Source organism: Melospiza georgiana, chromosome 3 (assembly GCF_028018845.1).
Source record: "Melospiza georgiana isolate bMelGeo1 chromosome 3, bMelGeo1.pri, whole genome shotgun sequence".
Classification (NCBI taxonomy): Eukaryota; Metazoa; Chordata; class Aves; order Passeriformes; family Passerellidae; genus Melospiza; species Melospiza georgiana.
In genome coordinates this window covers 105818821-105842324 of record NC_080432.1, presented here as the reverse complement: position 1 = coordinate 105842324, position 23504 = coordinate 105818821, and the positions used below count along the sequence as shown (strand labels likewise).

At 36.1% G+C, this 23504-nt stretch overlaps 1 protein-coding gene across 3 annotated transcripts in view; it reads right to left on the bottom strand.

The window, feature by feature from the left end:
• Positions 1 to 23504, bottom strand: part of PHIP (pleckstrin homology domain interacting protein) — a 106972-nt gene that overhangs the window by 45263 nt on the left and 38205 nt on the right. For all 3 annotated transcript variants that reach the window (XM_058019812.1, XM_058019814.1, XM_058019813.1), the window contains exons 14-17: positions 21853 to 22006; positions 20790 to 20924; positions 5661 to 5789; positions 410 to 635 (exon numbers count right to left, since the gene is read on the bottom strand). In XM_058019812.1, the coding sequence (XP_057875795.1) occupies positions 410 to 635; positions 5661 to 5789; positions 20790 to 20924; positions 21853 to 22006 (644 nt within the window). The remainder of the gene's footprint in view (positions 1 to 409; positions 636 to 5660; positions 5790 to 20789; positions 20925 to 21852; positions 22007 to 23504) is intronic.

Below are 23504 nucleotides of genomic sequence, written 5' to 3'. Positions count from 1 at the left end.
ATCTTTTTCAAGTCTTCAGTTCTTTAACCATATCACTGAAGCTTAAGAGATGTTCTTGTAAGTGTTACCTTTTCTAACTGATCTGTGGAAGATCAGTCTGTTTCCTAGGTTTTCTAAAGGAAATCTTATCCCAAAGAGATAACTGAGAGCTCACCCAACATTATACATTGCTCCAGTAAAGAAACAAACTCCAAGCTAACTGGTGTTGTAGCATCAACAAGTGCCAACTTGGCTGCTAACAATGCTGTAAATGAAATTGTCACAAGCAACCAGTGCCAAAGGCATTGCAATTCTTCCACACTGCATGAACTACTATGCCCATAAATGAAGAAAAAGGACAAAGTGAAAGTGTAGAACAACTGAAGGTAACTAGATAGACTACTGGTCAGTGAAGTCAAATTTTCCATACCTGAAGATGTCACTCCCATCTGAGGAATAAGCTGTTCCTCCCTGCAGTTCTCACGACCAGGAACTAGTCTTTGATACCTTGCAGGATGAGGGTTGCCATCCACATCAACCAAAAATGGGGGAGGCATAAGGTGTGGAGCCTGCTGTGTCTGTTCATCCAGGACAAAGTTGTTGGCATCACGGATAAGGGGCCGATAATCACTATGAAAGAACATCTGATCTGCTATCTGTAAACAAAGTCATTTTGTAATTTTTTAAAAGAACCTATTACAAAAGCATACAGAAGAGAACTGCCAAAAGTATTTTTAACAGTGGTACTCATGGTCAGTTTTGCAAAAAACAGGGCTATAAGCTGATGTGTTTATTTGAGTTTAAAGGGGAAAATTTAATGACTCCATTATTATTTTGTTTCAAAGTACTCTTTTCTATATAACACTGCAAAGGGAATAATCCACATGTTTGAGGGTGGGAAGCATTTAAATAATAGGGGAATGTGGTAATATTTAATTACTAGAAGACATCTGAGCAAATACAGCATTAATGTATTAGTTTATAAATTTTCTTCTACAGTCTGAATATATGAATAAATTTTCTGATAATAAAAAATTGTGTCACAGACTTATGAGATATGGTGCAGGCAGAAGACTAGGAAAAATATTTATTGCATGAGGGCATTGCCAAATATTTTAACATCAACAAAATATATATATCCTTACTATAATGCTAGATATCAGAAAAAGTTTCAGTTGATAAAATAAAGCCAAACTAAAAATTGAATTTCTCACTTTATTTCTTCAAAATAAAAACTGAAGTTTTCTATTTCTGTCCATCTGCTCCTAATTTATTATAGACGACTTTCCACAGACCCTCAGGACTGAAGAATATTTTTGTCCAATTAAATATAAAAAGATGGCCTCACTGGCACAGGTATCTCAGTATTGAACAATAAGAAACAATAAGAAAGATATTGAAGTAAAAGGAGAAAAGATAAAGTGAAGAGGAGAGAAGTTGATGCATATATTACACGTCCCAGGACCACCTACTGGCAAGCAAAATTTGTGGCGGCTCATGTATTCAGTTGAACTAAATGAACAAATGAAAATCAAATCATAAAATCATCATTCACACAAATTAAGATTTCCAGTGCAGTATTAACACAATTAAATGATTGCCTCAATGCATAGAGATCTCAAAAAAATCTTGTCTTTGGAGCATGGAGAGAGGAATGCCCAAGTCGTCACAGAACATCCTCTAATTTCTGGAGAGTATGCTCTACCATGACCAATCCATAACATGGTTTCCAGTAATTTGTTAAGTAGAAATCAGTAAGGCAGAGATCATAGCAGCTACTCAGAGGTCTGGTCTCTCAATGATAAATGTCTCCCACCCTGGAAGCAAGAAGACCAGGAACAAAGATGGCAACAAACATTTGTCAATTACAACATCAGAAAGTGCATCCATATGATATGGATTTTAAAAAAAGAACTGGAACAAATCAGAGATATCATGGGCTCTAGACCTCACAAAATCTCAGAAAAATAACAAGAAGAAATTTGAAAGATACAAAGAAAGATCAATGGAAAATAATTCATTTCAGAGTTTTAAAAGACTACTCTTACAAAATACATGTGGACAAGGTGATATCCCACTACAGTAAAAAAGCTGACTGGATGAAATCTTGCTGCCAGATTCTTTGTTAACAGAGGCTGAATGAGAAAGATAAAAGTGCTTTCATGTGTCTGACTGACAGAATCAAGGCCTGATGAACACCTTTGTTTCTTCATCTCACAATAGCTCAATATGATAGAGACAGAGGTCCCCTAGGAGCATTCACAATGCCTGTGAAAATCATAATACAATATGCATTACGTACACCTAGTATAAGTCTTCCTACTAAGTACTTCCCACACTGAGAAACAAAGAGTTTTAAATGGCAAGGTCATACAACCTGTGAGTTTTATTATGTTGTGTCTTGGCTGTACAGTGTAGTCTGCATCCCAAGCTTTGTGAGCAAAGGGAAGACCTGGTACAAGAACACAAGGGACTTTGTTGCAATTACACTTCTGTGCACATTATATGGCAATCAAGTTAATAGGGAGACTAAAGAACCATTTTCTACTCCATAAGATAATGTGGCATTTCTTGGAGAACACAGGCTCAGAACAACTCTCAGGTAGAATATCCCTACTGGAATCCAGGAAAATGTCTTCTCCTGAGAAAAATAGGAAGAATTAGACATTCCATCAGAAAACCAGCCAGAAGTATTAACAATGAGACTTGTTTATGTACTCTCAGAGATCAAATTTATGACAGTAAGATGACATCACATCACCATTTGCATGAGAGTCTTCTTTTCATATGACTTCACAAACCCAGCTTGGGAACAAGCACAAAAGCTTTCCACATGCTCTGAGCTCTATAGATAGATTCTCCTCCAATCACACATTCAGAATGCTCAGTTTCTAAAAATGGGCAAAGAGGTTTACACAAAGAGGTTACACAAAGAGGTTTTCCCCAGTACTGCACCAATCCACCGTACAGGAACTGTCAACTTGCAGCTAAATACTGTGGTTTGGGCAGTCTGCAGGAACAAATGCCTTAGGAAGCTCAGAGATCAGGTTCCCCAGGAAAGTGGCCATGGCACCAAGCCTGCCAGAGTTCAAAAAACATTTGGACAATGCACTCAGGCACGTGATGTGCTTTGTGCAGAACTAGGAGTTGGTCTTGATCCTAGTGGGTCCCTTCCAATTCAGAATATTCTATGATTTAAAATCAACAGAATAGTATCTTACACTCTAGAACTCCTAGTCACTCCTGGACAAGTTTCCACCTAATCAAGAACTTCTGAAGTGCACATGCCCTGCTGACAGTGAACTTGGCTCAACTCTGGTGATGACACACTCATATTTCAGCTGAGATTGGCTCGAGCAACCCAAGACAAGCAGCACATGTATTCTTTTTATTTTCCCCCACAAAAGAATTACTTCACAAAAGTATATATCATCCAAAAAAAAAACCCCAAAAAACCCCATAAACCCCAAACAAAAACCAACACCCCACCCTATTCCCCTTCATTGTGGCCAAGATCACACCACAGGAGAAGGAAAGCCTAGGCATTGGTTCCAGTCAACCAGGAAATGTAGATACTATCTGGACATAACATGAAAAAACAAAGATGTAGAAAAATAAGAGCTTGTTCTCTCAGTAGAATTAGCACCATCTCAGCTATAATCACTGTCAATTCCAAAATGCAGGAATACAGGACAGGTTGCCACGCTTCTTTCTTCCATAAAATTAATTTCCCCAGAGAGATGGGAAACACTTTAAAGACCAAAAAAAGCATATCCTACCAGATCATTGTCTGACAAAATGTCTGAAACCCTCCCCAGTATCTGAGGGGAGAAAGACAAAAAAACCTCACCATCTCCAGCACCTACCTACCTGTAGTAACATTTTCCCATAAATCAGGTCAGACAAAAACAGAGGTGATGAAACCACACATGGAAGACACCAGACACTTCCAAGCTGAGTTTTCTGTGAGTGGAAGACTGAGATTAAAGTGGTAACAAATAAGTCCTATTTGGTCCCATTTCTGCTATGATGAAGCATGCCAAGAGTAACATTGGCACAGCAACCAGGTAGAGGATTATTTTAAATCATTCAATAAGTGAAAAGTCTAAAACAATCTTTTCTCAGGGGCTGCAGCAAAACCCCCAAGAGAGCCAAGAGTCTGTAGAATTCAAGCAAGGAAAAGCAACTGCATTCATTCTACAAAAACATTTAATCTTTCACAGGTAAATTCTCAAATAGCAGCATAAAGGAAAATTTTGGTCTATCCTAGCAAAGACCAAAAGACTCACAGTTTCAATTTAATATCCAGCATTTCAAAGTAGCAGAGATCTAAATTCTTCCAAAACAGTTGGAGAGAAAAAGAAACCTGAAACAATCCATAGAAATGGTAAGAAAAATGTTCCTATTACAACAGGCTTTAAAGTCTAGAACAGTAAGAATCCTGAAACACAAAGAAAACTATCTGATCATCCTGATTTTCCTTGCTTGTGATGTCTCTACTTATTTGTTTTATTTGGAATGGAAGGGGAAGTGCACAGACAGTAATAACTGAGGGATAGCAACAGCAGCTTAGTAGAGAGGAATTCAAATCATAGTTGAGAAACAAGGAGAAAAAATAAATCTCCAAATGCAAATCCTCCTGCAAGTCTACAGAAAGAAATCCAGTAGCTTACAAGATAAAGATTTAAATTCCTTTTGCACTCCCTCCTCAGTTCCCTCTGTACTGCTGTTCACTAAAATGCTTTCAAAACCTGCCTGAGCCCAAAGATCCAAAACAGGAGGCAAGATCCAAAAAACCTCACCAACAGCATTCAAGTGTCAGCTACCAGAAGCAGAGATGAAAATGGAGCAGGTCTACTTAAGTCCTAGGAAAAGGGAGAAGAGACACACCTCATTTCTTTCCTGGGGAGTAAATGAAGAACCAAGAACCTGTGGACACTCCAAACCTGTATGGTTCCCAAAGCATGTTCCTCCACAAAGGAAAATAAACAACACCACATATCTTTACAGTCATGAGGGTCTGTGGCAAGACACCCACACTCAGAATACACAATGTAGACTATTAGAATAGACATTAGATAATAGACATTAGAATAAAGATATAATATTTAAATCACACTAATGGTGGAATACTGCTGTGCAAGCACAAAGGTATCCATGATGGTATTTCATTAGCAGACATAAAATTGCATCACTAAAACATAGCACGTTTTTTGTAAATAATTCTCTCATAAGTTATGCAATATTTAAATACAGATAGTAGGAACTAGTTCTATTACACATCCATTTTTTGGGCTTAGTTAGGAAGTAAAAAACAAAAATTCAAGTAGAATGTGTAACTATTATCAGTTCCACTATAGCTTATTCCCATTATCCATGTTGATCCATTAGTAGATATTTGTAACTTTGTCACTTGAGAGTAGAGAGTGACTGGTTAATTTTGAATTCTGGTTTTAAATTATCATTATTATTGCTATACTTTTCATGTAAACAGTAGCTTAACAAAATGTTTCTATAATTAAAAAAAAGACAGTGAAAGAAATCTCATTGTCAACAACAGGCATCCAAAACATCTGAAGTTAATAGCTCAAAAGACATGCCCTCTTGAAAGAAGCTCTGAAGAAGTTTGCACAAATGCATGCAACACAGACAAACATTTTGGTTTACATTTTGCACTGTACCTTGTCATATTTGCTACTGGAACCAAAGCCAAAAATCAGAAGGTGACCGTGAGAATCAGTACATGCAAAATGCTGTCCATCAGGAGAGCACTTGCAGTCGAAAACTGCACCATGTCCTTGTCCTTCAATCTGAAATACATCAACATACAAAATAATTAACAGAAATTAATCATTTTCAATTATGATTCTCAAAACTGTGGTGCTGATATTGAAATTTATTATAAAATTTGTATGACAGTATACTGCTAGATGGAAGTTTCTTTAAAACAAAGCTTACTTTTTTAGCTATTCACTTTTCAGTGAATTTTGTAATAATGCTCATGAAAGATTCCAAATTGATAGCAGTAGAAACTGACAGACTTTATCCACAAAGCAGGCACAGTATAGGAAGTGAAAATAAAAGCTTCCCCTTGAACGTCCTGCTAATGAGCCTACCCAGAGAGCTGGGCCCAGTTCAGGGCCTGGTCACTACACCCTTTCCATCCTCTGCCTTCTTGCTAAGCTACCCCAGTAGCAGTGGCTGCTGCGGGGTGTTCCACAACACCTGCCCCCTGGCAAACACACTGACATAGACAACCCACATTACACAGCTTAGCAACTCCCTGCTTCTGTAATTCCTACTCCTAATTTATTGGAGTGGGGAAGAGTAAATTTGCGTAAAAACTCCACCTTTTATAGGAGAACTGCAAAGATTTTAAAAAAGGAATTTTTACCTGATACTCATTTTCTGTTTTCCAGTTCCATTAAGCCAGAACAAATGGGTTTTTGTTTTTCCCTGCAACCTGTCAATCAAGCAGAGGTGACCAATCACCACTCTGAATTTTCATGTCTTCAGCACCTCTTCAGAAAGCCCCTTTCTATTCTCCCCAGCAAAGCACTTTTGCATTTTCTTTAAAGAGACACCAAACAAAATTCTTTCCCTAACTGTGGCATGCCTATATATTGCCAGGAAAGGGGGGAAAAAACAAAACAAAACAAAAAACAATGATATTCAGCCTTCAGACAGTAACTCTGTGCACTTCTGCAGCACCTTCCAGAGGCCATCAGCATTATTTTAAAAAGTTAACAAAGCCTCAAAAATCCTGTGAGATATGTACTGTTTTTACTCTCTTACAGGCTGAGACAAAGGCAAGAATTCTAAATCTTTTCCCCACAGTCTTACAACACATCCACGCCCCTGCACATCCCCCCAGTGAGAGAGGCTGCTACATCTATTGCTTTCAGGTCTTTCTCACTACAGGCAATTTCCCTAAAAGTCAAATGAGTTTCTGGACTAGCGAAAGAGGAACATAAACCAATGCAAGTCTTACGTTCTATTTTGCCCATTATTCCAGAAGAAATGAACAGAAGTATCTCACAGAAAGGGATGGAAAATAAAAACAGAACTTCAAGCAAGTGACACTAACATCACAGCAGTCAGGAATGCAGAATTAATTTAGTCTAAGCGAGATCCAACTACCACAGCAAAGTTACAATTTTGTGCTGCTTTTTGCATATAGAAAGCTCACTGTATTAAAGGGAGACAGTCTGGGAAAGCAGGTGGAAAGCAGACAGAATTTCACCACAATAATGAGCTTTGTAGAAACACAGTTCAAAATTGGAAAAGAAATTTTATATGTAGAGATTTCTGTTCCCTTACCCTTCCTCCAACAAAGGAAACATGAGTATCAAGCTTCCTAATGTTGAAGTCCTTCATAAATAGAATTTCATGGTTCAGCCTAAGTTTTTTCTACCTTTTGTTTTGCAAGGAAAACAATACATGTTGTGAGAAGAACTATTTGCTAACCATGGTGAGGGGGGAAATTATAAACAGAAGGAAAAAAAAAATCCAACTAATAAGATGATGGGGTTTTTAATCCTTTCCATCAAGAAATGGTTTGGATAGATCATTTTCAAGAAACCTCTGGAAATTAAAGTGTTAATCAGAAAATATTCCCTTCTTATGTAAAGAATAGTGTTCTACTATTCGGGGACAAATGCAGTGCAAATAGTTTTAATCTAAACGTGCCTAGAATTTGGTTTTAAAAAGGGCAACTCTAAGACCTTTCAGCACAAACCTTCAAGTCTGAAGTACAAATACTTGAAAATAAAGATTCTTATAGGAACAAAAATTACCATTGAGGATAACCTTCCAAGATATAATTACTCTTCTAAATTAAAGACCAAAGTCAACCAGAGTGACCAGGAAACCAAATTCTACCAAGTAGAATTTTCTTTTCAATAAAACTATTTCAGGATTAATAAGTGACAACTTACAATACATTTTTTTCCATAATAAAGCTCATGTAGTCATTTGAAATGGAAACTAAACATTAAGTTACAAAAAGGGAAGCTATAGTAAATCAGTGAAGCTGTTACTTCAGCAAGCTAGATAAAGAATTTCAGCAAGAAGGAAGTTGCCTTCCCCTGTCCATCTCTTTTAAATCAAAGATGCAAGAACTATGTAAAGACTGTGTCCCAAGAAGATTTAGAGTGCTTATTGTGTCTTGAATCTTCCCATGCTGCATAAAAGGATATCAATTGTGAAGGGAAGAGACTGCTCAGGAGTGCAGAAAAAGCACTGGTTAATTAAGAGCTGTCATAGAATCACAGAATTATGTGAGTTGGAAAAGACCCTTAAGATCACATAGTTCCAACCCCTGCCATGGGCAGGGACAGCTTCTAGCCCAGGCTGCTCAGAGCTCCATCCAACCTGGCCTTGAACACTGCCAGGAATGGGGAGCCCCCAGTTTCACTTACATCGTGTTCCAGTGCTTCAACAAAGGCTGTGTCACAACAAAAGGCTGTGAAAAGTGAACAAGACACTCCTGGTAGCAAAGCAGGTAGCAAGGATTTTTCAGCTAAACAGGGAGGAACCAGTGATGCTATACAATGAGGATTAAGTAAAGATTATTTTTAATTTTAGTTCCAAGAATGAAGAGTCCAGTTTGCTCATATTTTCACTAGCAAGAAAACATGTGGACATTGGTATAACCAGAAGGGAGGAAAGATAATGAAATAAGAGAATGAAAAAGGGAAGACTTTTCCTCTCAGTTTTGAGGAAAGCTTATTGTTTGCCCCAAACCAGGGAGAATAGAGCTGTCAAGCTTGTACACAAAGTAATGTCTTAAATGCCTAAAAATTATTTGTTGTATGAAAACAGAATAATAACACTTACACAGCAAGCTCAGTAATAAGCCTTTTGGACCTGTTATCAATAGATAGTATGAGATAGCTAAACCGTACTTTTCAAGAAGAGTATAAGACATGGAAGGAAAAGTTAAAAATTCAAATAAGATGAAAAATTAATAGAGAGTACCAGAGAAATTTAGGAGACTTTCTTCAGAAAAATAACTAATTTTTTAATGCCAAGAAAATATAACTCATTCAACCTAGCTAGATTTCAAAGGCATGATACTTAAACTTGATTCAAATGATTGTGATTAATAGGAGAAATGCAGAGTAGGCAAACTTTATAAAGAAAGGTTAACAGTTACTGATTCCAGAAAGACATGCAGAGCTAAAAGGATGTTATTACTAAAGTTTCTCAAGTCAGGCCTTTCTGTTATTGACTGAATAAAAAATAAGAGCCCTTTGATGAAATGAACATTAGCGAATCATCCACTGAGAACAAATTTGGGACAGCATAAATGATATCAATTGAAGCAATGAAAAGCCAACAGGACAAAATGCAAAAGAGTATGAACCTAATAAGATTATTAGAAATAACTTACTAGCACATTTATAATGAAACTCAGTCTACATAAAATAACACTACACATTTCTATAAAATCTTCCACTACTAGTCAGGTGCACAGTTTAAAAAAACACATAAAAATCAGTGAACTAAAACCTCTACTAGCCTGAGGTAGAATCCATCCTTCATGTTAAGGAACTGAGGCAATTAGTTGGAAATACAGGGAAAAAGATCACTGTGTATTCTTTGCAGTACATTAAATATGACGCAGCAACAAAATGAAAACTGCAATTCTAAACCAGATCAGAAGTGCATCTAGAAAAGAAAGTGCATATGTTCTAGACAAATAGACAATGCTAAGAACAAAATCTTCCAAAGCAGTAGACATTTTTTCCTTCCCATGTTCAAGATGAATAAATTCTAAGAGGAACAGCTGCAGAGTCACTCACCATGATAACACAAAATCTAAGAGTTCAGATTCTTTATTAGAGCACTAAGGAGAGAGGACTATTTTGTATGACTGTACTAAAAGACTTTCAGCAGGAAGAGAACTACAATACTAAGACCTTAAAGAGGATGAGAACTTCTCTACTTATATGCATAGGAACAAATGAATATAAGTTACAAGCAACATCCAAACTTGAAAATTGAAATTCAGATTCTAACAAAAACAATGGTATGCTAGAAACTAGCAAAGAAAGCAGCACTAATTATTATTAAAATCTCTTTTATAAGTGATGAAACCACATCATAACTGCTCAAGTCAAACCAGCTTCCAAGTATTTGGAAGTTCCTTTGTAGGTTTGTGCTCTCCTTTGCTTTAAAGAAAAATCTTCAGTCACAACATGCTCCCCATAAGCCAAAAATTATCTACAGACTTTCTGCAAAGTTAAAGGAGGTTGCTACTCATTTGGAGGAGTGGAAAGCAGACTGACTTTTTAAGTCAGTTTAAAAAAATTAAAAAAAAAAAAAAAAAAAAAAAAAAAAACAGCAGATCATCTACACTGCTCCCAGAGCAGTAACAAGAGATAAAATGGTAGGAAGAAGACAAGGAATAATTAAATTCAGAGTAACATATTTACTAAAAATGTTTCTATTCTCCTACTAGCCAAGTCAGTTATTTATTCAGGAATGCTGCATGTGTCTTGGAAAATAAATCTATCAGTTAAAAGGTCTGATAGGTCACCCACCCTGTGGATGCCTGAAGTTATATAAAGGCTATATATATATATATATATATATATATATATATATATATATATATATATATTTCTTACTATATGTCCTGCAAACAGTACTGGCTTCTTCTATTTGAACTGCTAGAGAATTATGCTGGTTTTGTTCCCCTGAGTTGGTTTCTCAGGATGTGTTCTTATGTGCTATTCAAAGGTGGAACCTCTCAAAAATTTCAAACCATTACAGAAGGACTATAAACAAACTGATTCAAAATAATACATCCATAACCTTACTTAGGTCATTCTGTATTTCACATAACTACAAAACCTGATCTAAAAATACAATGCTACATAATTCCACTGAAAGTGAAAGCCTTTATGAAAGCCATAACACAAGAAATATTGTTTTCACATCTCTAGTTCCCACTGGAAGTTACATTGTTCATATAAGCAAAAGTCATGTCTTTCAGACATTAGTCAAAAAAAATCACCTTGTGTGACAGAAAATCCACACAGAGCATTCTGCTGAGGTGTTCTAAATGGAACCTGATCTTTCACACTGTTCTTTAGACAAGGACTTCCAATCTTTTGGTAGATCATTCAGCCTAAAACTAATGAAGTAGCTGCTAACAAAGACCTAGAAAGGCCTGAGAGGTTTAAAGGAAAGAAAACAATATTGTAAGTGATATGATAATGCTATCATGGCTTTAGAGTTTGCCAGTTCACATCGAAAGTAGAAGTAGAAAATAAGAAACCACATCACACAGATCAGTGGAAGATCAGACTTCAGAAGATGGGGCAGGAAAAACATTAAGGTACACAGACATAAGTAGCCATAGCATAGGAACTGCCTGCAATGAAGTGTCCACTTAAAGCTAAAAATAAAGGACAGTTAACAACCAGCTCTCTGAAGGAGCAAGAGCACAGAAAAATCCAATTGCAACTCAGTGGTCTCTGCTTGATTGACAACTTGCAGGAAGAAACTCTTTTAACCTGAATCAGTTAATGCCATAACACTGACAGTAAATTCTAAACAAAACAAGGATTAAACTGCACTAAAACATTAAAACAGTCATTAACAGGAAATGTGTGTGCCCAAATTCACAAAAACTAGAAATACATTCCTACTACAACCTCCATGGGTTTTCTAATATTTTAGACTGATTTATATAAAAACTATAAAATGTGTAAAGAGGGCAGAGAGACTGAGCAAGTAGACAACCAACACATTACTGCATCCAGACAGTCTGATTCTTCAACTGTACTGCAGACCATCTATTAATAGGATCAAAATTACACCCTCCACAATTTCCATTGTAGAAATCAGGAAAATTCTTGCAGCTGCTTCAACTTGACCTTTTTATGGCCAGGTTCTGTACATGATGACTTCTGTTACTGCTTCTGCTAATAACCCCAAATAAATATAAAACATATCCAAAGCTCTCAAAAGCTAAGAAAGTGTTTCTATTAAAATTTTTCAAAAGATACATTGCTTAAAAGTTGGAGAAAATGTATAAGCTTAAAAAAGAATCATGCAATGCAACTACCACACATCCTAGAAAAGTAATTAAGGATTTGGAAAGAAACGCATGGAACCAGGAATAGCACCAGACAATTTTACATTAGACAATCAGTTTGCTACAGACTTGGGGACAAAACACTTGGACATGATCTTCAGCCATCTTATTCCTTAATTTCTGTGTAGCCATAACTTTCAACTTTAACACCATTGCGTGAGATGATTTTAGGGTTGAGGGTTTTTTGAGTTTGTGTGTTTTGGTTGGGGTTTTTTTAATACATAATATATAAATAATATTAAAAATTTATCTCCATTTACACACATTTACTTGTATCTGTCTATGAAAAGGCATATATTCACCATGGTAACCTCACATAGTGAATGTAAAACAAAATTAGCATGAATATACTCACTTGCTTCAAAGTTTTCTCACTGGATGCATGGCAATATGCATTTTCAGTTTCAAAAACAAGTTTAATGTTTTAAATACAATTATTGCTTTTTAAATTATGTATCACCCCATTTCCTGATTTTATGCCAGCATATCTAAGTATAATCTGTTTCACTACTACATCATTTTAAATAAAAGCAGCATTTAGAGAGATACAACCATAATCTTCACATAACCAGATAAGCATAACCTTACAAGGTAGGTTAGTATCTGCTTGCTGATTCTACTGCTCCTATTGTTTTCAAAGGCAATCAAATGAAATAAAGGAATTTCAGAGATCAACTTCCAAACAACCTTATCATATCCACTTTTTGTTTCTTTTTGTTTCTTCAGCCCAAGGCTTCTCAATAAAGAAGCAACCTGAAAAAGAAAACTAAGGACCAATACAAGTCAGGGTTTTTTCTTTACTATAGCAAAGTTGTAAGAGCTTGGGTCTTAACTTCAAGATTGGCCAGAAAATCAAGATATCTAGAAATAAATTTGTGAGTATATTCTCTCAATCACAGGAAAGCACTCTTCACTGTATAAGAGGCTTGAATGCAGTCAAATGAAAGCTACTACAGCAAAGCTAAAAGAAAATAAGGTTTTAATGAGTGGCCCTGCACCATTCCAAGATCCTTCCAACACACCTTTTCTTCTACCTAACTTGTGCAGTGGTAACTGTTAAAAATATAGTCATGTTGCAACCCTCAAAGTGAAAAAGCAGATCCTGGAGTCTTATCTTCAAGTAACACACAGAGGTTTCACAGCGAAGTAAATCTTTTGTTCTTCACAAACAGTACTTCAGGAATAACCAGACATAACCACCATAGCTCTTCAAAAGCATCTAGTAAAGTTTATTTACACAACTGTCTCACTTCATGTACCTGACATTGATGCATAGATGTTAAAAATTTAATTTACAATTAGGCGATTTTTGACGTACCAATATTTAACCCTTTCACTAAAGATTAAATAGCAATTAGAGAGCCATAACACATGTTGGTTTGAAAACTACATAAACAAGCTGTGGTAAATTTTCCCCTTTAGGGTAATTTCTCTAGAATTTGTGGTACAACAATTACTTTAAGTCAGTCATGCTAAATACCTGGTCCTCATGTCTTGCTAAGAAATCCTGACCAGCTTTCTCAACCACAGCTCAGTATTTTCATCCCTCTGATAACATGCACTGAACCATCATATTTGAGACTACATTAGGGAAGCCAACTCAACCTATGAGTCAAGTTGGTAAGACAGGATACGACATTCAAATTTTACAATTCTATAGTTGAAAGTAGGAGATGTTTGTATTTTATAATTCTATAACTAAAACGTTTGTAGAGTCAGTAACAATTTCACCCTGCTGCAAAGCTCTGAGTTGTTTTTTTTTAATTTGGTTTGGGTTTTTTATTGGCTTGGGTTTTTCCCCCTAAGGATTATTAACTTCTGCAGTATTTTTCCAACTCCAACCAAGAACATAAGCAAAAAATCAGCCCTCCAAGTTTGCTAGGTCTGATAAAGTAGCTTATACCTGTTGCACTGTATGTTCAACAATAGTTCATATTAAAGTTCTTTAAAGAGTTTTTCAGTACCAAGAACTTTAGAGTTGTTATTCCCTATTAATACAGTTGTTAAAGAGAATGACTACATTTAAGTTTTGATGTGATAACATAATGCCAAGTCATAGAACTTTATCTTGCTGAAAATATCTGTAACTATTTACATAAGGTTCCAGTAATATGTTCTTTCATCCTTTCAGAAATAAAAGTTTCCTCTCCATTTCTCTTTTAGTTGTCATGATTTTAATTTAGAAGAAAAAAATCCAAAAAGAAACACATCTTTGTTAATGGAGTTAAATCCAGGTTTATCCTAAAATTTTAAGTAATTTCCTTCTGGGCTGACAATTATAAATGAAGTTGGACAAAATAATGTGCTGCTAAATTTATATGGAAATTGCAAAGGCAAAACTTTAATTCATTAGAAAACTGTCATTTTTCAATTCAGCTGCTTACATTGTATCTGTTTCAATTTGGTTTTTGACACATATAGGAGAAACTACGCTCATCACACTAACCAAATCTTTGAACAAGCTCTTCAACCTTTTTAAGTAAACACAAAAACATCTAAATTCTTACTTTGCTTTAAAAATGTTCATATTTAAGGTTTAGGTTTCATAATCTGTTAAAAATTAAAACATATTATAAAGAACACATGTAAATCACGTCACAAGCTTTCTAGTTCTGTATACAAAGTCTATTTACATAAAATGTAACTAATGCATTTTAAATCAAAGTGTGGGACCATTCACCATAAGCTTCTAATAGAACACTGCCTAGAAATGAAGAAAACAGATAGAATTCTGATATAGAGACTTAGAACAAAATATGCCCTAGTTAAATAAAAAAATTAAAAATAACTATTTTTCCCCTGGGACCTAGGACCCTAGGATGAGAAGTCTCATCCTACCTTACACCAACTACAGCTACCAAGGCAATGTTGTCCTTCTAAGTCTCAGTGAAAGAGCATCCTTAGCTCCAGGATCAGAGTCTTTCAGAAACAGCCAAGAAACAGAACTGTGGCCTTGTATCTTCTCCAGTAGCGATGCAACAAGCATGTCAGCCTGTCCCTCAGGCCTTTCCATTTTAAAGGTTTATTTTGTATTACTTCAATTTCCTGACCATTTCCATAAAGCTGGGACAGAGGGCATAAGAATGACAAATACCAATTCAAGCACTAAGAGTTACACTGCTGGTTTTGAACTACCAATATGGTTTCCAGGGCAAGCAGCATTTACTAAGTGGAGAGTAAGCATTTACACAGAGGAGAACAGTGGTGTTTCTGGGGGAGATTAAAGCTTTTCTTTCACAAATCTAACTGAGTTACTTGCCATTTCAGAGGAAGCTGAAAGTGGAAAAGGGGAAGAGCAGGTTCAGTTAGAATTTTTCTTTTTCTTCCTTCTCCTCCAAAGAAATCAGAAGGTTGCTTCAAATGACCAGTTTACAATTCAAATTGTAATGCATTTCTGAAACACCCTTGGTATTTCCATATGCTCTCATGAGATGTGCTTTGGCATTTAGAAAAAGACTCATCATATAATTCTCAACAGTTAGAGATATACACACTGTGATGTGTAAGTGCCAAAGGATAGGGTGGCTTAGCCTTTCAGCAACTCAGACAGCCACAAAGGTAGGGGGATTTTGAAGTACTTGGATCTGTGAATTTAATACCAAATTGTAAAAAAAAGAATCTTTCATGTCAGTATTTCAAAGCATTCCTCACAGTACAATGAAAGAGCTACGGCCATCTCAGCCCTGAGTTCCAAGGGAGTCCCAGAACTACCACCCAGAGCGTGTTAAGGATACCCCACCACAAACACTGCTCACACAGATCCCTCAGCACTGAGGTAATGTCACAAGAATCAGTCCAGACAAACACTCCACAACTGGCAACACATTAAGATTACAAATAAGCAAAAGGCCGACCTTGACAGGCTGTCAGGCACACAGGAGGCACCCAAGGCACACATATGTCAGACATAAGAAGGCTGACTGCTGGCTACAGCTGAGTCTGCCTTCTCAAAGAAGCCACTCACAATGAGAGTCAATCAAGTAAGACAGGAGAACAACACCTAGCCATGAAATATCTTTTGTGGTTGGTTCTCTTTGGGTATTTTTTTAAAATCTGTTGTCCAGAATATTTTTTTTTCTTTAAAGGCTTCAATATTCCCACTTGATTAATTTTTACATTACACAAAGACTTGTTTAACATCATAAGGCTTGTCTTTATCAAAACACAGGCCTCCTGTTTCAGTAATTGCAATGCCTACCTACAGAATCTGCCTAGTCAGGTATCAGATTCAGGTAAAGAAATGACATTCAAAGCCACAGTAAGAATTCCAATATTCTATAGTGAAAAAAATTTTAAAAATGCCTGCTCTCCCCTAATCTTTCATTCTTGCTACTGTAGTACAGCTTTCATACTTTCAAAAACATACTTTAAAGTAATAGGAGTCACCATATGTTCCTGCAACTGTTCATAAATCTATGCTATAAACCAAATTATTCTTTTAAAAAAATTTTAAAAAACAACCTAAAGAAAAAAAGAAAATACAACAAAAAAACATACAAAAAACAACAAAACCAAACAAAACCCAATCCCAAGCAAATAGAAAAAGATAAAGAAAAGAACTACAGGCTTGTACATATTCTAAAATCTTTTAGGAAACTTCTCTCAATATTCTTTCCCAAGGCAGCCTACTCATGGGACAAGAACTATCAGGAGAAACCTATACTCCAAGGCCCCAGACAAAATGCTTTTTGCAAGCAGTCTGAGTAAACAGAGCCCATCCCAAGAGGTATTTCTTAGAGGAAAGTGTGCCTAAGTGAAACTGCCTAAGTAACAATCAAGGGCAGCACCATAACACCACAAATGTATTTAGGGTCCCACTAAAGGAACGCCAATACTTAATGTCTAAATTATAATACCAACAAAAACCCAATCACCAAACCAAAGACCTGTGCATTCACCTAACATTACCAGACATCTCCATTTAGATCTGAAATATTTTGTCCCTGTAGGGTTTTATGCCTTCATATGTTCTCAGCATTGAGAAACTTCTGTCTAAAGCCTAAGGGCTAAGCTGCAGCACACATCAAGTGTCAAGCCTGGAATTTCTAACAAACCAACAGTGTCAGATCTACTAGGAAGTAACTTAGTGGGAACACCTGAAAGAAAATAAATGCTATGACAAGAACTGAGTGGTGTACACTTCCTATTTTTCACCTGATGGAACAGGAATCCTGTAAATACCAAAGCTTGCCTGAAGGCAAAGAATTTCCACCACTTTCTAATTTACCTAGAATGATTTGTACACCCAAGAAAACTAGCCAGTACCTAATGCACAGGCTACAGGTTCAGTTCTCTCCATAGCAGCATAATTTGGGAAAACTGGGAAGAAGTCCTGACTAGGGCATTTATAGCCAAGATGCTCTCCTGAGTAAGCAGATGTTGAATTGAGTGCTTTACTACTGAGGATGTAACAGAATCTAGGTCTTCCATTTCCTGACTCCATCAGCCAAGGTTATCCCAAAAAATGAGTGCCACTTGCTCCTGTAGGCTCCTTTAGGAAAGCAAGGACCTCCCTCAGTTGTTGGAAACATGCCTTACCACTCAAGGGATCCAGATGCCTCACTGCAGCTTTGAGTAAGGGACTGCATCTCAAATACATCTTTATGTATATTATCATGCAGCTGCTTTCACCAGACAGCCTACCATTCAGTGTATTTTTTCCCCTTGATCATCCACAAAGACACCTACAGCTCATACATTCTTCAGCAAAATAAGCTACAATTTAAACATTTACAAGAGTCTGCACTGCTTTTGTGTAGCAACAGCACCATTTTTGTGAAATACATAAATTCTGAAACAGTTGGCTAAAGGAACCACTTAAGATTTATTACCCTGTTTCTTCAGAATGCTTCTTTGTACCTGGGAAATACTGCAGATAAAACTTCCCTAATATTGCACCAAGAGCAAATTCTTCATTAGCAGCTGTACTAAGTCAGGCCTGGTGTGAATAGGCCAAAAACCAAACATCTGTATTTACATATGCAATTTAAAACCATCTCATCATCTTGCTAAATGTCAAAATTGCCTAAAATGCTTTAACCATCTCACACTCTTGATATTTCTATGACAAATTGCACTCTCTGGCATATTGAAAACACCCCTGAGTGTAGGGGAATCAAGTCACTGAATTAAACCAGTTCTGAATGTCCATGGACTCCAACACCAAGTTATGCAATATTTACACAACTAGACCAAATGAAATGAAGACTACAGGTGAAAACATGAAATATATAAAGCATATATATACTTACTGACAGTACCCCATGTGACAGTGTGGGGTGACTGTTAATGATAAAGACCAAAATCTGGCAAACACACCAAAGATGCTTCAAACAGACCAAAGATGCTTCAAATTAACCACAATTATGATAATTAATTTAATAGCAAATCTCCACTTTAAAAACCTGGGAAAGGATGTTCTGCAGGACCACCAGAGTCACCTAGTGGGACCAAATTGCAACCAGCAAGGAATAAATAAATAGAGGAATCAAAGTTTAAGTTAAATACAAAACAAACAGTATATTTGGTTACTATGATTTTCTTTGCAATTTCATGTTCACTGACTGGATAAAAGAATTAAGATTGACACTGCTTGCATCCCTTGATGTTTTGTTTCCTTTTTGGGTTTGGTTTTTTTGTTTGTTTTTTTTAATTTTTGGGGGATTTTGTTTGTTTGTTTGTTTGTTTAGGTTTTTTCATGTTGACAATGAAGGCATTTGGGGCAGGGTGGAAAGTAATTTTAAAAAACCCAACTCTACTTTAGGGATTTGCCACAAGGCTTCAGATGTACAAAGCAACTAATCCAGGATAGATGGACTGGACCAACATTAATCCAACAGTCATCTATGATTTTGCTAATTCAACCGACTCCCCCAAGTTCTGCAACATTTTTTAAGGAACTTTTATTATGAGAAAATCACTAAGTGCTACTTCTGGTACCACAGACCAGGCAATGATAATGAGAGATTTTTCATTTGCCATTTAGGAAACAGAAGACTGGCAGCTCTGTATGGATTCATTTACCTTGGTGTTGCAAACCAGAGCACTTAAATTTTGCAGCTCTGCAGAGGTGACTGCACAATGTCCTCTGCCTGCCACCCATCACCTAAGAAAACCTGAATTCCACCCATGTCTTTTAAAGCATCAAACACAGTGGTGAAATATTAAGTCCATAGAGAGATGCCTCTCCGGCATACCTGGCTCACACAGTCTAATTTCTTGGTTTGAGATGAACTGATTGTCAGATTTACAATTCTCCTCACCTCACACAGCAGGCACACTTTCTCACATTGGTTTCTAGCATAAAGCACAGGTTACTAGCTGCTGAGATCTTCTGATTGTCTACAAATTTCTCTGACTCCAAATATAGTAAAATGTATGTGACTACTACCTTTTTAGGTGCTTAAGTTGCATGGCACTCTTGACACAAATATTTCAGTGTTTTGGAGGCTGCTTATTATCAAAGGCACCAGTAATTTAGACTCTGATAGCTCTTAAATGGACTTGGTTTAAAAAGAGCAGATTAGCTCAGACTCTTCTGACCCAAACTCCATGAAAACCATCATATATCCATTGTAAGTAGAACTGGAAATGCAAGCTAACCATGAAATGAGAACACACACCTCAACTGGTAACAGTGAATAGCACCAAGTAATGAAGATGCATGCTCATAGCTCCAATATGATTGTCCTGGATCCTTCACAAGCTCAGTTACAGAAATCACTGCAGAGAGTACACTCCTCAACTCAGGCCATTGCTGAAGGAATCTAGGTTGCACTCTCTGATTAAGACTGGATGAATTTTCTCTAAGACTTTATGAACTGTACTGTAATGCACATCTCAAAATCTTTCTTTAGGTTCAGTGACCTTCCTGGCTTGAGTTCATTTCTACATGTCCCTTACCTTTTTGTGACTATATCTATCATAGGCCTCTTCTTCAGATGATTTTCTTTATGCTGTTCTCCACAACTGCCATTCCACTACAGCTGAAGCACATCTGTCTACTCTCAAGCATTCCAAATTATTGTGGCTATTCTACAAAGGCTTTTGTAATTTTGTCCATGAGACAAAGTCTGAATTGCACAACACATCATTACCTTTTTGAGGAAAAAGGTATGTACAAAGACCCACTTAATGTCAAGAAACAGATGAAAAACCTATTGCATTCATCTTGCAGGAGAATTAGTCTAGTGCAGAACAGACCAAATTTGAAACCTGCCTGTGGGGGAGTCTACACAGAAAGACTGACAGTATTCCATTCAATGGGCCAAGGCAACTTACAACAACCTTGTATGAGATCAGGAGACTCCTGAAGAGCTTTAGCCAGATTAAGAATTAGTAATGCAAAAATAAACCAAGTTCCACCTTGGCTGCCCAGGCAGGAAAAAGCACAAGAGGAGGGTCTTTGTCACCCTGTCTCTTACACATGATCTTTGACAATGTAACTAACACTCCAATTTTGTGTGGATCCAGCATACAAAAATAAAACACTTCAAAATACAGCCAAAGAAAAAATTTTTAACATTTTACAGATTTACTCTTTGCCCCACTGAACTGAAAAGGAATTTCTCACAACTTCACCAGATGCAGGATCTTTCTCTATACATAAATCATACTTCAAGATGGCCCACATAAAAATGTACTAAAAGCAGAAGGTTTAGAATGATTGCTTTGGCATATCTGTATAAAGCACAATAATTACCATGTTGAAGTAAGACCGGATTTTGACCCCTCTTGCCAAATCCCAAACTATGACATTTCCATCATGTCCAGCAGAGAAGAGAACTCTTGGATCAAATGGGTGAGGTTCAAGCACAAACACTTCATCTTCATGTCCCTGAAAACAGACACAGCAGAATGAAAAAGATTATTGTCTCACATATTACCCAAGGACTCAATGTGATAACACTAGCAGTTGCCACATTAACCTATGAAATACCCAGCAAAAAACTACTTTAACCACACTTTATTTTTGGTAGTAGTGGATTACACTCTTTTCTTTCCAGTTGCAATTTTACCTTCCTAAGTAGTTTGTCAAGTATGTCACCTTCACAAGTACATCCCAACACTTTCCCCAGGATTTAAAAAAGATTAGTGTCCACAATACTTGGTATCTTGAGGTCTTAATATTCCACAAATTTTCATTTTTTTAGCAGGGTATCAGTTAGAAATTTAATTTAAACTCATAAAGGATGAAATATATAACTTAAAGGTAGAGAAAAACATCTTTCATCTTGCTATATTTCAGAGATTTGCATTAAGTATTTCCATGTTTAAGCAGAGTATCAAGTTACCTAGAGTTAACCATTTACAAAAAAAGTGTCAGACATTAGTAAAATTGTTGATTTATTTTAGTTATAAGACAAACTTTTGTACTCATGGAATGATTAGATTGAAGTGTCAGTGGTTAAAGAGGGCAAATTTACCCATTAACAGTATTTTAAAACATCACATTAAATAAAGATTAAAAAGCCAACCGTTTCCTTCTCTCCTTCAAGATAGAACTCCATTAAAAAAAAAAACAAAAAACAAAACAAACCAAAATGTCCAAAATTAGTTTCAGACATCTTGAACAGCAGTGGTTACTTGCAACTTTAAGCTTTTATTTTCACATAAGCAGCTGACAGACATCTCTATTACACTGCAGTTATCTGGAAACATCCGTCACGGCAGTTTTCAGACAGGAGAAACCATAAGGAGGAATGTTGATAACGTATAAATAAATTTTGCATTCAAGATTGATAAATCAAGATGGTACACCTTACCATGAGAATGTGAATGAGCTGGCCAGTGAAAGAATTCCAGACTTTCAGAGTCATATTATTGACTGCAGTTATAACAGAGTTGTCATGGCGGTCCCATGCCACCATGGTCACTTTCAGCTTTGTGATTTTATCTTCAACTCCTTGACAACTTTGTCTAAAACAAAAAAGTAAAAAAATTCAGTGTAATCCTACACTTTACCAAAATAGTTCAACACTGTTAACAAGTGAAAATACTTCTGTATTTTGCTGTATTTTTAAGAATATTTCCTGAGAAATATTCTTAAAATTTCTCTGAAACTAGAGAAATTAAAGATGTTTTCTATAATGCAGCACATACAATCACAAAGAATTGTAGATACTTAAACAATGACTAAAGGATCTTCCAGAAAATGTCCTCTGATACATGACCTAATTTACTTAAACTGATAGCCACAGTATTTTTTGACATCTAAAGAACAAAAATCCAAATTAACCAAGTAACAGCAAATTGTCCTAAAGAATATTTGTAACAAGTAGTTCTTAATATGGAGAGGAGTATTCTATTCCTTTAAATTATCTAAATTCTCAGGCAATATTTAGAACTACACCACTACCCTGGCATCATTTTACTATTGGTAATAATGGCACTTAATCTTGCATGAAACCCAAACAACAGTAATCTATAATATAATATACCAGAATACTCAAAAATTACATTTTGGTGGTGTGATTTAAAGACTAATCACCCTTGAATTCTCTAGCACATTTACTTCTATGAAAACATCAACCAAATGCAACAATAGTATGTGACCACTAAGTAGGCAGACAAAATACAGAATCTTCCATATAGTAAGCACAACAACACATTGCACAATAGTATGCATTGTAAAACTCAATAATAGAAAGTGTAGTTATAGCCAAATTCCCTTTTAGATTCAATGCAAAACCCAGCAGGCTTTATAAGCTGAATTCACTCTTTCCTTTCAGTGCAGTGATTTCATTTTTTGATAAAACTGTTCTTGTGCAGAGAAGATCAAATTTGGAACTGCACTTATTCCTCTCACCAAAAGGATAAAACAGAATTCTGCTATAGTGTTTTACAAAAAGAGCATTTCAGTTTCTCAGATAGATTCAGCATTCATGACCACAATGCCCAGTATCAGTTAAAATTGGGAATAACTCAGCCTGTTATCAAAGTAGCAGCATTTTATACACTCTTTTCCAACAGTTTGATAACTTATGTTTGGTTGCATCTGTCCAAAACTGAAAAGATAATGTCTGATCCAAACATCTAACTAAATTTCAGCTTATTTAGCCTTCTCTTCCATCTCTCTCTTGGTCTTTTAGGTATCTTACCACACATTACTCCTGAAACCATTATAATTTTTTTTCTACTAAATATCCTTCAAAGCACTCAGTAAGGGGAAAAAGGTTTATTCCTTAAACCTGTCATAAATCTTTTTAATTTATGCCAACTGGAAAATATCTTCATGTCAAAATAAAAAGGTGCAAGCCACAATTCCTAGGAGGTCATAATCCATCTTCAAGCATTTTTTGTTGTTTGTTCAAGTGTACAGAAGTTTCCCATACCTACAAACTCTTGTAAACACAGATTGCTTTAACAAACACAAAACCTTTACAAAGCCAGCAATTTCTTTGTTGTGTGAAAAGGA